The sequence below is a fragment of the Dermacentor variabilis genome, chromosome 6 (assembly GCF_050947875.1).
Source record: "Dermacentor variabilis isolate Ectoservices chromosome 6, ASM5094787v1, whole genome shotgun sequence".
NCBI classification, from domain to species: domain Eukaryota; kingdom Metazoa; phylum Arthropoda; class Arachnida; order Ixodida; family Ixodidae; genus Dermacentor; species Dermacentor variabilis.
This window is the reverse complement of record NC_134573.1, coordinates 165,410,803-165,425,851: the sequence shown is the minus strand read 5'-3', so window position 1 is coordinate 165,425,851 and position 15,049 is coordinate 165,410,803. Positions and strand designations below refer to the sequence as shown.

At 41.8% G+C, this 15,049-nt stretch overlaps 1 protein-coding gene across 2 annotated transcripts in view; it reads left to right on the top strand.

Moving 5' to 3' along the window:
* The window catches only part of LOC142585671 (uncharacterized), a 40,008-nt gene extending 25,188 nt beyond the window's left edge, over positions 1–14,820 (top strand). For both annotated transcript variants that reach the window (XM_075696608.1, XM_075696607.1), the window contains exon 9: positions 1,432–14,820. In XM_075696608.1, coding sequence (XP_075552723.1) covers positions 1,432–3,011 — 1,580 coding nt within the window. In that variant the 3' untranslated portion in view covers positions 3,012–14,820. The remainder of the gene's footprint in view (positions 1–1,431) is intronic.
* The last annotated feature ends 229 nt before the right edge of the window (positions 14,821–15,049 follow it).

The window sequence follows — 15,049 nt, the reverse complement described above, 5'->3', positions numbered from 1 at the left end:
TTCTTTGTTCACATTGCCAGCCAGCTAGCTTTGCATTACCTTGCAAAGTTCATGTCCTGTAGAACTTCTATGTAATGCTGCAGCATTAAAACCAATACCACCGTAGCTGCTCAGATGCTTAACAACATTATGTGGGAGCATGCACTAGATATTGAATTTGTTATGGCCTTTTGGTGCACTGAGTAATTGAAATTGGCCGAGAGCCAGCGGCGCTATACTGGGCCAGGTTCAACTAAAGCAGGAAGGCCCACTAAGCTTCAAAAAAGACATTCCCTCACCAGAACAGGAATTAGCCTCCCTGGTGCAGTATTCAGCCACTACCTCCCTCATGGCTCTTGATGAAGTGATTGGAAATCACTGAGAGGCCTTCGTCCTATTGTAGACATAAAGGTAGGCTGGTGGTGATGATGATGACCTGCCTCGCTATGGCTTTCAGCTGCTGAGCACGAGGTGATTGCTGGTTCTATGTCTTGTTGCAGTGGCCACATTTCTATTGGGGCAAAAGGAAAAAAAGTGCTTATGTACTTAAATGCACTGGCACATTAAGCTAGGTGATGAAAATTAACCTGGTGCCATGCACTGGCATCTCTCATAGCCCCAGTGTTGCTTTGGGGCATTACACCCCACGACTCAACCAGCACCTGGCCTTGATGATCCTGGCTGGGTGTATTGCATGTTTTTTATTTTTTTTTTTGTGACTTGCAAACTTGAGGTGATGTGCGTCAGCGAATGATAGCACTCCCTGGTATATATTTTAACATAGTTGTAATTGAAGAAGCAAATTCTAAACTGCTGAATACTGTGGCTTTCAACATCAGCATATTGAAGGCCATATCGCTTAGACTGTGAAGGAGGCTACCATATTTAAGCAGCCTATGGCAGCAGGTTTCTTTCCTGTATAATCCACTGCAAAAGGCATATGACAACTGTGTGTTGCAGCAATGCTAATGTCAATTATGGCTTACTTGATAGCCTCTGTTATCCATTATGTGCAGTGTTCTTGTTCCCCTTCTGTAGTTCTTCTCTGACACTCGTTAAACCAGTTATTTGTTTGGGTAGTGTGCTTCATTTCATACTTTGCATCCAACGCTGTGCAAGATAGGATTGGTCATAAAAATGTTGCAAGAACTCTGCATAGCAGAGTGCAGAATGAGAACTACATTGCCCTTTTACTTCCTTTGCGTAAGTAGCAGAATTGGGAGTATATTCTTGAGGCACTGGATGCTTTGTTCTGCTTACTATATTATGTCATCAGCTTGTCCTCCGTTGTATCGACGGCATTTCTGTGCTTTTATTTTTATTTTAATAATATATACATATAATATATGTAATTTTATTGTTCACAGAGGACTCACACATGCTGAGGTTCTTTTGCCATCTTCCTTTCGACATTAGCCTTCATTAAATATTTTCCTTTTTTCTTATTCCCAGCATCTGTTACATCAGCATCATCGCTCGGAGCACCCAGCCCTGACATTGATGTCGGGAGCCTGTACTCTGCTGTTGACAAGTGCAACAAGCAGAGGCAGACTATCCACGTATCGGAAGGCGTGGCCTCCATGACAGAAGGCCCAGCTAATTTGGACGAACTGTATGCCAAAGTTCACAAGCCCCACCGCCAACCTGTTGCTGCAGCAGTTGCTTCTCAGGAAGAAGGTGCTGAAGGAAAGAAGTCCTTAGTAGCACCGTTGCATGAAGCCTTCCTCGTGCACGATAGACCGCGGTCGATGCCTCCTAACATCGAGTCTGTTGTCTCGTGCACCAATGTCACTCTGGTGCGCGAGTTGGAAGAGAAGAAGGAGCTGGTTGAGGCACTTCCACCGCCACCGGAAGAATACGCAGATCCCGCATACGAAAGGGTTTACCACCAGGACTCCAGTGACACAGATCCTTGTTATGAGAGAGTGACTGGTGGGCATGGAAGTGATGGCATTTCGGACTCGGGATACGAGAAGGTTGCCAAGAGATTTGACAAGGAACCAGACTATGAGACGCTTCGTAAGGATGCCGCAACAGAGTACTCCGAGGGAGCCCTTGACCCTCATTACGAGCAGATTCGAAAGAGCGACAAAGCGTCGACTGTCCATGAGGATGAAGTGGTGACCAGTGCTCGCGGGTTGACTCAACAGGACAGTGGTTCCACAGCAGACTACGGTTATGAAAGAATCAAGGGTCGCCATGGCCTTGCTGAAGATGAAGGAAGTGATCCGGGATACGAACAGATTTGTCGGAGAGGAGAGGATGACACAAGCGACCCTGGCTACGAGCGAATCCATAGGAGTCACAGCGATGCATGCAGCCAAGCAGATAGTGATCCTGGATACGAGAGAATCAAAGACAGGAGTGGTGGAGGCCGGACATGGCGTGGCCGTGGCATGGGAGGGGACTTTGGCTACAGGAAAACGGGAGCTTGTCTAGCATCAGCTACTGCCAGCACTGCAAAGCAGGACAATAACGGGTCGAGTGACGAGACATATGAAAGTGTTCAAGATGACATGGTTCGAAAGCTTGGCTACAGCCTGATGAGAGGAACAGGCAGTAGCACAGAATCACCGGTGCCTAGTCCTGTTTGGAAGCAGGCGTCAGATGACAGTTCTACATCAGAGCGTGGTGCTGAAGACAGCAGCTCAGAGGAGCCAGGTTACGAAAGAGTGAGGCATAGAGATGAAGCTGATGATGGGTCCATTGGCAGGCCAGCAACGTCTGCCAGCAGGTGTCTTGGTGTGCAGGCGAGAATTTGGAGGAGCAGTGACAGCAACCTGACAACCAGCGTGGAGACAGCTGAGCGGGCTACCAGCACATACAGCCTCAATGCAAACCTTGATGATGGAAGCAGCGAGCCCATAAACAACACAAACGGAGGAGCAGCACTCTACGAAGTCATCCGAGGCTCCACAGATGTTGTCGCAGCTCTTGAGCTTGTGACAGACAACGAACCAATACCCATCACATGGGCACGCAACTCGGCTGGCCGTACGTCAGAGCACAAGGAAAGGGAGTACATCTTCTGAAACTTCAGCTGTCGTAAGGTTTTCCCACTTCTTTAATGCAATGTAATTCTGCCCGGTTCTGTGTGCATGTGTTGAATCAAATGTGCACTAGCGCTGCACACACTCTCGCTAAGTACCATTTCCAGTGGGAAGTTTTCCCAGCTTCATGTGTTACTTGTTTCACAGAACTTCCATAAGAACTATGTTAACAGACGGGCCTAAATTTTGTAGAATTATGGCATAGAGGGCTATTGCAAATAGTTTGTTTGGCAGGTGCTCAGGGCACATATGTCGCAGGATGCCTGGCTGGCTTTCTTTTCCAAGTTGTAAACAGTGTTTTGTGTTGTGTTTGTGTTCTCTGTTAAACAGTGAGCTTGAGTTAAGATTTGTTGAGATGTTGCTTATGTAGTGTTGTTGCTGCGAGTTGCATGCAACTTTTTTCAGAAAGCTTTTAGTAATTGTGCCTGTAATTATTGCAGTGTCTGCGCTTTTATTTCTTCATTGTAATCAAAACAGGGTTCAATGCATCATTTGTTATTCTTTTGTATTGTAATGATGTGTTGCGAGCCATGTTTGCAGCGTAACTTCCAGTTCCTTTTTCGTTGATTATGCTCGAATGGCGCCTGTCTAGCACGGGAGTATGTTTTAGACAGACTCTCTCTTGTGCAATAATAATGATTGTGACATTATACCTGCAGTCATTCACCATTTCACTCATTATAAACTTAGTTTTTTAATACAGTGTAAGTTTATACATGCACTTCCCATTGGCACCTGCAACTTGAGAAATTATTTCATGTTCACTGCTAAAAATCTTGATTTAGGGTACATCTTGTAGTCTGCTTTGTATATTAGTGTAGTGTATTCACCATCAGCGCCTGTCATTTGCTTGTAAAGTGAAGTAAACAAGCAACACGTTACTGGCAGGGCTTTTCCAGAGTCTGTCGGCAACACCAATCCATTAAGCGGCCTGTCTTGCTTTCTCGAGGACTTCGTTTGCAGACGAGAACAGTTTCCAATTTTGCTGAGATGAACCAAGGAGTTACTGAGAATAATGTTAAAGTGCTAGGTGCACTCCTTAGGGAGGACTTGGGCTTGAAAAAGCAATCTGTGAACGTAGAGGAATTGATAATTTTTCTCCCAAGCAATTACTTCCTATTAAGAACTCCAAGGTAGCTCCAGGCAGCATATTCTCTGTAACTCAGCGAGCAGCATGGATATCATAGATGTGGTAGCTAAGTTTGGATATCTTTCTTTTTCTTTTCGTGGAATCTCGAGCGATTCTTGCGATTGTTTCATCCTCGCCTGTCAACACATGGTCTGCAGCTATAAATATGTGCTTTAGTTATGAATCACGGGAAGTGCCTGGAGTGTGAGCAAACTGTGCTAAAGACTTGCCTTTTTTGTAAAATGTTGAAGACATGAGCATTAATAATTGCTACTGTATCAGGAAGAAAGTATAGTTGCGTAAGCATGGGCAGTACAGGCAAAATTACCTGTAGATTGATGTTTTGTTCTTGTTTTAATGTAGTTGGGTTTTATTTTTCTTAATTTGCTGTTTTTAAAGTTTTATTGTTTTCATTCAACTTTTATTACAGCCATTTGTTCGTCTCCTTCTCTTCAAGAACAAATCATCAGTATTTTTATTTTCTATGAAAAACATGTACCTAATATTTCACTGGACTTCCCACCGTTTTGATATATTTCATTTTGTTTTTATTATGTTGCAAAATGCTTGTGTCTTATGCCTTTTATCTAGAACTTTGGGACATTTATTAATGCAAGGAGAAAAAAAGCATTTTAATGCAACTAGATAATGTGACATTCTTTTCTTTTTTCTAAAAAATGTGAATGTCTTTATAGCTCTACACTTCAACCTTCATATTACAAGGTATCCAGATAAAATTGTGGCTGTAAAGGTAACGTTTGAGCAATCTTTTGTGACCAGCGGCATATTCCACTGCAGTTGCTACATTCCACAAAGTACTAATTGCTCTATTCTTTATGTTAATTACTTTCTTTTGTGTGCTCATCACATCTTACATTTTATGCATTCTTATTAAGCTGCCACTATAGCTTGGAAGTAAAAGAGTGGTGCTGTTAAAAGATGCATCTAATTTTTGCTGTCAAAACTGCAGTTCAATATGGTGTCACTAAAATTAACAAACTGGGCAATATAAGCTTAATAGCTGTAAATCAGGTAATGTTTTCTTTTCACATGTATGGATGTATCCAGTAACTGTATGAAGGTACAGCTATTGAACCGAGCAAAAGCTGCGAGTATGTATGTGTTTTGCAAAATTCTGCTGTTTCAAAGCCAAGTGTAGCAGTTAACAGCCAATGAATTAACTAATGAATTAACCAAAGGACTAAGTAAACTGCTACTTATTTCAGGAATAAGCTGTCTATCCTTTTGCTAATCCTTGCAGTAGAAGCTTGTTAATTTAAAGGGACCCTGAAACGCTTTTGACGATTTTCTACAAACGTACTGAGTCGTTGGAGTAGGTCCTTCTGATCATTAATTGACACATCTAAGTGCTCCGCGTAAAGTAATTTATTATAAGGTTTTAAAAATGCACATCGCTGTCAATTGCAGCACACTGCTCGACAGAACTTTAAGCCGCCCCTACCCATATGACGGAAAACACCCATGTGACGTCAGTGGGGCGAGCTATCCGATTGGCTGACCAGGGCACGTGATCAATAATTTTTCCAACTTTATGGTAAACAAATGACCTTCGCAATAGTTGGAATGCTAGTTCATTTGTTTTTATAAGAAGAAAGTAACATAAAGAGAATGCACAAGAACAATTTTTCCGTATACTTAAGCACTTCCGGCACACAGCAAGTGTCGTCTGCTTGTGTTACAACGTACTCCATTTTGACGAGAGCTCCGTGGTCAGAGTCGGTCTCAATCTTTTCGCGAGCACTATGATTCGACTTTATTGCCTTGTGTACTGCAAACGTAGCGACTGGCAATATGTCAAGCTGCGACATCGTGTCCCTCTGCAAGGTAGCATACAAGCGAACTGGCTGCTGCGCATCGGACTGCTGCTATCCAATCGGCGCCAGGATGTGCGCATTTGTGGCTGTCACTTTACAACGGAAGATTACTAACGTGATAGCGTTTCGCGAGTCCGATATTAGGGCAAGCGCAAGCACAAGGGGACAGGGTCTGGCCGCTTGACTGTGCCATAACGGGATGAGCCTTGAGATGAGCAGAAGGGCAAATGTGAATGGTCTGCACGGTGCAGCCACCTGGTGGCACAGAGCTCAACCATACACAGTAGCAGCAACGAAGTGTATTCTTTGCTGCTGGTGTGTATTTTTCACAGGAGTGTAATCATCAACACGTTGTTTTTATGAATGTTTAAAATGTTTTACACTTGGTTAGAGCAATATTAGCACTTTGTTTGGCTGATTAAGCACTGCGCCAACAAGTGTCTGGACCGTGCAGACCGATCAGGCAGCTCACGTACGTCTATGCTAAAGTTCCTTCATCAGCTTGAGTTTATGCCTCCAGTCATTTGCCGAAATGACCAGCTTGCCTGTGGTATACCAGACAAGTTCGGCGGTACGACAGAATGCTCGCAACGCTCGCTGCTTCGATAGCTCTCGCTTGGGGTCGACGGCCAACGGCTAGCGGAGAGCTCTCGCGCGGGTGGGTGCGGGCTCCAAAACAACCGGAAGTGGACGATGTGACGTCGCATCGTGACGCAGAACCAGTGAAGGAGGAGCTTAGCCCCGCTCGCTCGGCAAACGAGTTCAGGAGGAAAAGCATGGCTAGGGAGGAGGGTAACTTGTAATCGCTTGTAGCTCCATTAATACGTAACGCTTCACTTAAATTGTGGTGCCAATGTTCTACTTAAGCTGTACCCTATGCATCTACAAAATTTGTCTGAACCATTTAAGGGGCCCTTTAAACCTAGCTAATTTTGGTAATCAGTTAACGCTACTGATCTCTGGCTGTGGCAAACAAATGCCTTATTCTGCGGTGTTAGAAGCCCATTAATTTGGAGGCCGTGCACCAGTTTATTAGAATGTGCGACACTAAAGCACACATTTATGTGCACGTCCAGGTGTGCACATAACAATGCATGTGGCTGCTAACAAAGTGGTGCAGACACTGTAAACGACATCTTGTAGACATGGCTTACCAAGACTGTTTTCCAACGCAGAAGTCATTTTCAGAAAAATGCAAAAGCTTCATAAATACATTGATAGTGTTCCTACATAACCAGAATTACCTATTGCACTTCCAAGTTTTGTTGTGGGCATGCTGTTGTTTCTTCCAGTGTGCATCGATGTTGTTTATTTATTCACACTGCCACACCGAAAAAGTATCTATTGTTCATGACTCAGCGCTGAGGACCATTTAAAGCACAGAAAACACGGACTGGAAGTCCGTGCTGTACCAGAAAAGTAGTCACACGTGCCACGCCCCTGACATTTTTTTTTTCTGTACTCCCTTGAAATTTAAGTTAACGAGCTTATACTGCAGTTTATTATGTTTTAATACACACAATGTTTTGTAAAGGAGTTGAACACACTCCGAGTACACCATCCTTTTCTGCCATTTATTTTTCTTTGCCAAGTGTCATCATCTCCCGTACACACCTCAGCATGACGAAAATGGACTAGCGGGAGGTATTAGCTTGAATACAAATGCACGTATCTAACAACGCCATCACTGGTAGAAATGTCTATAAGTGCTGTGATCAGCCATAATGCACTACATACTTTTTTGTGTTGCGTGATTCAGTTCAATCAGGGAAAACTTGCCAAAATAACTCTGTCATGATTATGTTGATATTGATGCATTTAGGCCAGCACATAACAGTGGTACAGTCCATAATTGCAATGAAAGCTTTGTATATCTTGGTTAAATCAAGGGAAAACAAGGGGAAGGCGGGAGATGGAAATTCAAGATGATGAGCAAGACACGAACAAGGTAAAAGTGGGAGCCAACGTTTCAACAAGTGGACTTCTCTTTTTCAAGGCAACATGCTTGGCACAGTATATATCGGTAGGCTTCTTCTAAAGGGCAGAGGGGGTAAAGAGAGTGGACGAGGCAATCCCCAAGGTGTAAGGCATGCTTGCTCCCAAAGCTTACATAGTGTAACTCTAGTTCTCTTTTTTTCTTTCCTTTTACTTGCGTAAAATTATTCAGTTCTTAAGCAAATTGAGCTAGCTACCACAAGCTGTTTTGGTACAAAAAAGAGTTGTTGGGGTTGCCCTTTTAAAGCTTCTAAACTTTAAAAAATTTTAATTATTTGCTGCAAAGCAGAATCGTATAAATAGTTTAGGGAACTTCCATAGCCATGCCTCGATTAGAAGCATAGTTAAAAGAAAATATTCGCAAATTTCCTCATTTTATGTGTGCTAGGCATATACGAAGCTAAATAAAGTCTGGCATTATGGAACAGCTTATCCGAGATGTTTTGATGTGATGCAATCACTACAGCTGACTTGAAGTGATTGCTGGCCGAGTCCTTGAGGTAACATGCATCCATCAGCACTGTTACAATGTCTATGGACATTATATGTTGCTACCACTGAGAGAATGGAAAGTTTGGCTTCATGATGGATCGTAAGATGTGAAGATGGCCACTCAAAAGATGGGCACGAAAGCAGTTAGCAGATGGATAGGGGTGCATGGAGAGGCTAATGTAACTGTTCTATTCGAATTCCTTTCCTTTCAACTCTTTGTCAGTGGTCCAAGTGGCCTATGTTATCACCAGGATTGGCTGTGCGTGAGTGGCGATCGATAAGAAAGGAATAAAATTCAGTGAAAGAAATCCTTATCCAGGATTTGTTGCAAGTCAGTTCTGCGTGCGCCTACTCTCCTGTTTGTTTTGTGTATACCAGTGTTGTATGTCTAATTATGCCACCTCTACTGTACTTGTTGTCCATGAGCAAGTTCTCTCGCTGTTTATAATGACTAGTTCCTGAAAAACACTATGCTTCTGAGTTGGTGCATGTATGGTATGGTATGGTATGGTATTCCTTATGCGATGGCGCACAACCACTGTGGGGGATTGGCCAAGATTTGGATGAAATTGTATGAGCAGATATCTTTTGGTACAGAGGCTGCTTCCCACTATTGCGCTCTAATTCATCAACATTCCGGTGATGTCGAAATGTGATCCTTATGTTGGCTGATTCATGTTTTATTAGCGCCCGTGCTATTCTTGTGTCAAATTTGTCATAATTTCCAATCTTTCTTAACCTTGCATTATTGTTCCTCTGCGTGCCTCTGAAATTTTGCATTTGGATTTATTAGTAGACACTTTGATAGTACTAGTGCAGCCCTAATTTCAAGAAACGTTACATTCTTGTTCACTATGGAAGCTGTATGAAATCTTGCGCACTAATTGCAGAATTATTACTGTCATTCTTTGTCATGTGTGCTAATTGTAACATGCTAATTGGACACTAATGGTTATGGTGTCTGCTTGTTGTGTCATATCATGCTGGAATTGTGCTGGTTTACTGCTGTCTTGTACCAACATCTGGTGTGTAATAAGGGTTTTGGGCCTGCTGCTGCCTCTGTGTTTATCACTCTGCAGCTGGTGTTAAAGGGAAGCTGGAGTAATTTAAAAATGTTTGAGGAACTGGTGTTGGCTTGGCTTAGTTTAATGGTTGTGCTAGACATATGCATTTCTGTCTTCGCTGTAAATGTATGCTATGTAAATAGTATAGCATACTTTTTATAAATAGCATACTATTTATAAATAAATTGCTTACTGTAGATGTATGCTATGGTATACACATTGCAATCTGGATTATATACCTATAGAAATGTTTTGACAGAAGGGAAGTGACAAAAAAAATTGTCAAATTTGAGCACACCATTTGCATTCTTTCTGAAGGTCTTTAAAGATCTTCAGGAAAGGCATAAATTGTGCACATGTATGCTAAGAGGGTTCACACGTTGTACTTGGCTGAATTATTATTCTGAGACCTCTTCAGCTTCCCTTTAAGCAATCCAATTGTGTGAATCTTGAGGGCTTCAGCTCCGTGATTGCAGAAGCTGCAAGAGCATATCTTGAATTCAGGGTACATTGTAGCCATGGTTGTCTGAATGAATAGCTCTGACTGCACCAGAGCAACTATTATGATGTAAATTAAGGTGAGTTATATGTAACCATTTTTAATCATTCGTGTAACTGTAGGGAAAATGTGCAACCTGTTGTGTACATAGACAGAAATTTTAGTTTTCATGCTTGGGGGAACGTTTGTGACGATACAGCATACCAGCATAGCTATAGTATGCTTCACTTCTTGTTGTTCAATAGTGGATTTCTTATATATCTGAAGCTCTTACTCATAATGTCATGTACATAAATATTTTCACCATAGCTTCGTCTTGCATTACAGAGCGTAAGAGTGTGTGTCATGCTTACAACTGCCACTCTTTAAATGACAATTCTAAAGCCAGTAATGTCAAGTCTGCCTGCTGTGAAGTGCTAAAGTTACTAGGGAGAAATGCGACTCTGCGCTTACCCAACCACCTTCAGATTGTGGATAGATGAATTCTTGTGTGACTCGCTGTTGTTTTATTGTTGAGAAATCGCACTGCAGTGTCATTACTTTCGTGTAGGTTTTGCCTTAGAAGGTTTGACTGAATCAATGAACTGTTATGCTTTCACAACTAATTCATTTTATCACATCTGTTTCGGTCAATGAGTGTCGTGTCACAATATGTATTGCTGAACACTGATGATATTTGGACCTAGAACTCTCCAAAGACGCATGCATTTCAATTCTAAATGCTCCTTTACTCTGAAATGTTTTGAAAACATCCAAATAGAAGAAATGAGAGGGCAACTTAGACTAATGATTTGGCCATAATGAATTTGCCACAGTTATTACAGATTAAAGAAGAAGCCAAAAGGATGAAGTTTATATGAATCCATGTAGAACCTGCCATTTTGATAGTGGCATTTCATGCATACTGTAGTGCCAGATTTCAGTCTAGTAAGAAAAATATGAAACTCTTTGTTCCCCTGCCCTTGCAGCTGCCTTTGACAAGCAGTGATAGGAGAAAAACCTAATTGCATGCTCTACAAATGAGTGTCTCTGTTAAGCATTAGCATACCACTACATTATAGTGTGGCATCTCTGTGACTTACCTCCCCCTCCAAGAAATGTTCCTGCCATAAACCTAATATTTAGTTGTAGGACTGACGTTGAGACTGCATCTCAACTAGAATCAAGAACAAACATTGAATGTCCTGTGCTGTGATGATTGTATGCGTGTTTGCAATTCAAAGAATGAAGTACAAACTTAGCTGAGCCAACGACAACAACAAATATATTCTATTTAGCATTTAACATGTCTGCCAGGTGCTGTGGAAGAATTTCAGAAACTGCCCACCAAGGTGCTTTGTGGAAAGGAAGTGAAGAGGCAGAGAGGGCTTTCTCAGCGAAAGAACGCAACTTTTTCTTCTGTAGTTCTCAAACTTGTATTAATGTATTGTACATCGTGCTGGATATTCCTGGAATTGCCTTGTAAGGTGCACAACTACGCATATTTACGAGATAACCATCAGTAGCTAATAGCTGTTGCATGTGTGCATATCCTTATCAAATCCTTATCTGCCAAGATTCCGTGCAGTAGCTCATTTTGCTTATATTCTCCTAAAAGTATTCATGCATCAGCCAAAAACCTGCCGTGTATCTTCTGTTAGTAAATGTGTATTACCATGACATGGGCAATGCAGCACAACATATGTACAGCCGACTCCCATTACTTAAGCTCCCAGGAACCACAGTTTTGTTTAAATTGCCCGAAGTTGAATTATAAAAAAAAATAAACTGTTATACAAGCAAGGTATACACACAAGACAAATTTATGTAGAGTTTGCAAGAGCATGTGACTGGGCCACTACTAAAATATTTTAGCAGGGGGCAAACAGCAGAAGCCTCAGGCTGGAGCCAACATTGGCAAGGGGGCTTGCAAAATGTTGGCTGAAAGTTCTTGTTAATCAATTTCAATTTCCATCTTCCTGGAGTCTCTCATAGCCCATGAAGTAATTTGGGACAAGCTGCCTCATAACCTCATCTGATCTCCATTTTCCTGTAACACCTCCCTCTCATTTGGCCACCACCTATCTATTAAATAGAAAGAGGGAGAGAGAGATAAAAAAAGTCCCTGGGATGTTAATAAAATTGAAGAATACATGGTTCAGTTAGTGGCATCATCTCATGGTTCTCGTCAACATACAGATAAGCCAAGATATCAACCTTATGTACATTTTGTACATTCATATTTCATGGATGCTCAAACAGCAGTTCTTGGCTACCTTTCTTTGCCCCAGGAGTAAAAAAAAAATTGGTTAATCTAAAGGCTACTTGCATTGCTAACACAGGAAACTAACCAAAGTTTGGCATTTTGTTTAGATTAAATGAATTTTGGATGATCCGAAATTACCATAAGTCGACTGTACGTTGTAGATTTGTAATGGAATTGGGAATTGTGGACTTGCAGGAAACGCTGAGAGGTAAGAGTTTTAGAGTTCAAATGGTGAGAAGCATGAATTGAAGAGTTCTCATAAGGGACATTGAGCAGCCATTGTCTTCCATTAACGGCACAAGAAAGATAGCAGAAGTGATGCATTTCTTTCCCCTGGAATCGTGTTGTGTTAGCAGTCTGCACACCACTTGAAGGCAGTGTTTAACCTTATGCCAAGTTCTTTTTTTCTTTGCTTCTTGAGTATTCTACCAACAATTTCTTGCCATGCCAATCTTACAAAGATTATAAAACTGTCTTCATCATGTTGTATTTATGAAACTAGCTTGATGTTCATATCATTCACTTGTGTATATGTCACTGCACACTCTAGTCCTTACTGCTCATGGCAGATCCCATACTGTCAGATCACTTTTACGTATGTTTCACATCATCCACTTTAATGAGGCTGTAATCGCCTGCCTTTCGCTTCTGCGATTTTCTGTAATCATCATGTCTGAGACACTGCCACGGTTTTTTCCGCGATGTTTTGTCTCATGTGTGAAGTGATTTGTCTAAAAAAGTCAATGCAATTGTGCTTGAACCTGCGTGAGTTAATGTGTTGGTGATAAGATAAGGACTTGGGAATTAATTACTGCTTTGCATGTGGAAAAAAATTTCATGCTCATGTCTGATATTTCACTTTTAATGGGGCATTGTTACACTGCTTGTAGGAGACAATTTTGCCAAATCACATGCCATTTCCTTCGTGCTCATGCAAGATGTACTGCATGCTCTTGCTAAGTTTACTACCGTTAGGTTTGTACACTTTTTACAGTGCTGTGGAAGCTAGTTCAGCTATTCTGTTGGGCTACATTTACTACCAAAAATATAATGCAGCATATGTCTCTGATAACCAAAGCACGAGAACATGGTGCACGTGACTATAAAGCACTGTGCTTCCTTGCGTTTCTGCTAAAGAAGACTTATGAAAACATTACGTATGCTCATTGATAACTACATGTCATAGTTCGAAAAGTTGCATGGACACTTTCCTGTACAAACTTGATCTGCTTTGACGGAGGCAAAATGTAAAAACACCCGTGTGCCGTGCATTGGGTGCACGTTAAAGAACCCCAGGGGGTCAAAATTAATCTGGAGTCCCCCACTACGGGGTGCCTCATAATCATATTGTTATTGGTATTAGTATTGGCATGTAAAAAACCTTTTTTCAAACTTGATCCGTATCCTTAGCTGTTACCAAAGTTTATGATGACCACGGAATGCGCAAAGTGACAAGTGCTTTGTGACAACTTGTGTAGCTTTCACTTGAAGTTTCAAAATTGTAGTATTAGTGAGTGCGCATGCATTGAAATGACACTCTTCCGATAACAGATTGCACACACAGTCTTGACTTTGACGTCTGTTATGTATGCTGGCACTTTCGTTTACTCTTGGTGATGAACATTGTTGATAATCCCCATTGAAGTGTGCGGGTGGTTGGCCTACATGCATGACGTCATGGCTCAGAGTGCATGCTTTGTGCGATCTCTAGGATGCATTGGCTGGCAGGACGTATCTTTTGCATTTTTAAGCATTTCATGTTTGTTGCAAATGAAAGGCAACATTCTTGCTCTGACGCTTATCACTTGCAGCTCACATGAGGAAAATCTGTGTCAAGCTGCAAGCACAGCAGTATGCAGTGTTCATAAAAGTACTAAAATGATCTTGGATGAGCTAAGTGCGACGTGCCCTGCACTATAGAGCACTGAGGCATGTATTGCTTTTTAATTTTTAGATGCGCACAAGTTAGTAACCTGACAAACATGGGAGCTTGAGTGAAAAAGAAAACACATCCATGTTCGATTTCAAGTCAGCATCATGCTTACCATTGAAAGATCTGGTGCCAAATATTTCCCTTAGTACTGAAGTAATAGGGCCATATATATGTGTTGCTTTAGTTGCAGTTTATAATTAAGCCATGCAGAGCAGCTGTTTAGTATGCACAGCTCGAACAGCTTAAAATTTTCCATTTACAGGTGAAACAAAAGTGTGCTAATTTTGCACTGGCCTCTTTGAGCCACATCACTTCATATAACAGTGCAGCTTCATTACCGCAGGTCACTTCAAGCACAACTGCATTACTGGCTGCCAATCAGTTGGTCACACTTCGATGCTATCTGAACAAATACACAGCGGCCAACTTGTGTAACATGTGTGATTATTAGTCTGTATGCAAAATGGCATATATGCTAAAAAGAGGGCCATGTCCTCCTTTACTCTCCCTTGTTTCCAATTCTTGTCTGACATGTGTACAAAGCATTGTGTGACCTGCTTCCTGAGAGATACAATAAAGAAATGCATATTTTTCTCAAGCACAGATCGCTGCTTGTGTGGCCTGCTCTTTCCTCGGTACAGAGTTGTTTTTCAACATCACAATGTGTACAGATGCATACCTCTCTATGTTCACTTTCCCAATTCACCACCACCAGATGTTTCCACACTAGTACCACAGTATCTAATTTCATATGGAGTACTGCTTGTCCTGTCGGTCCCTGCGTGGGAGATGCCCACTGTGCGCTGACGTGCATCCTGCAGGAGCTCT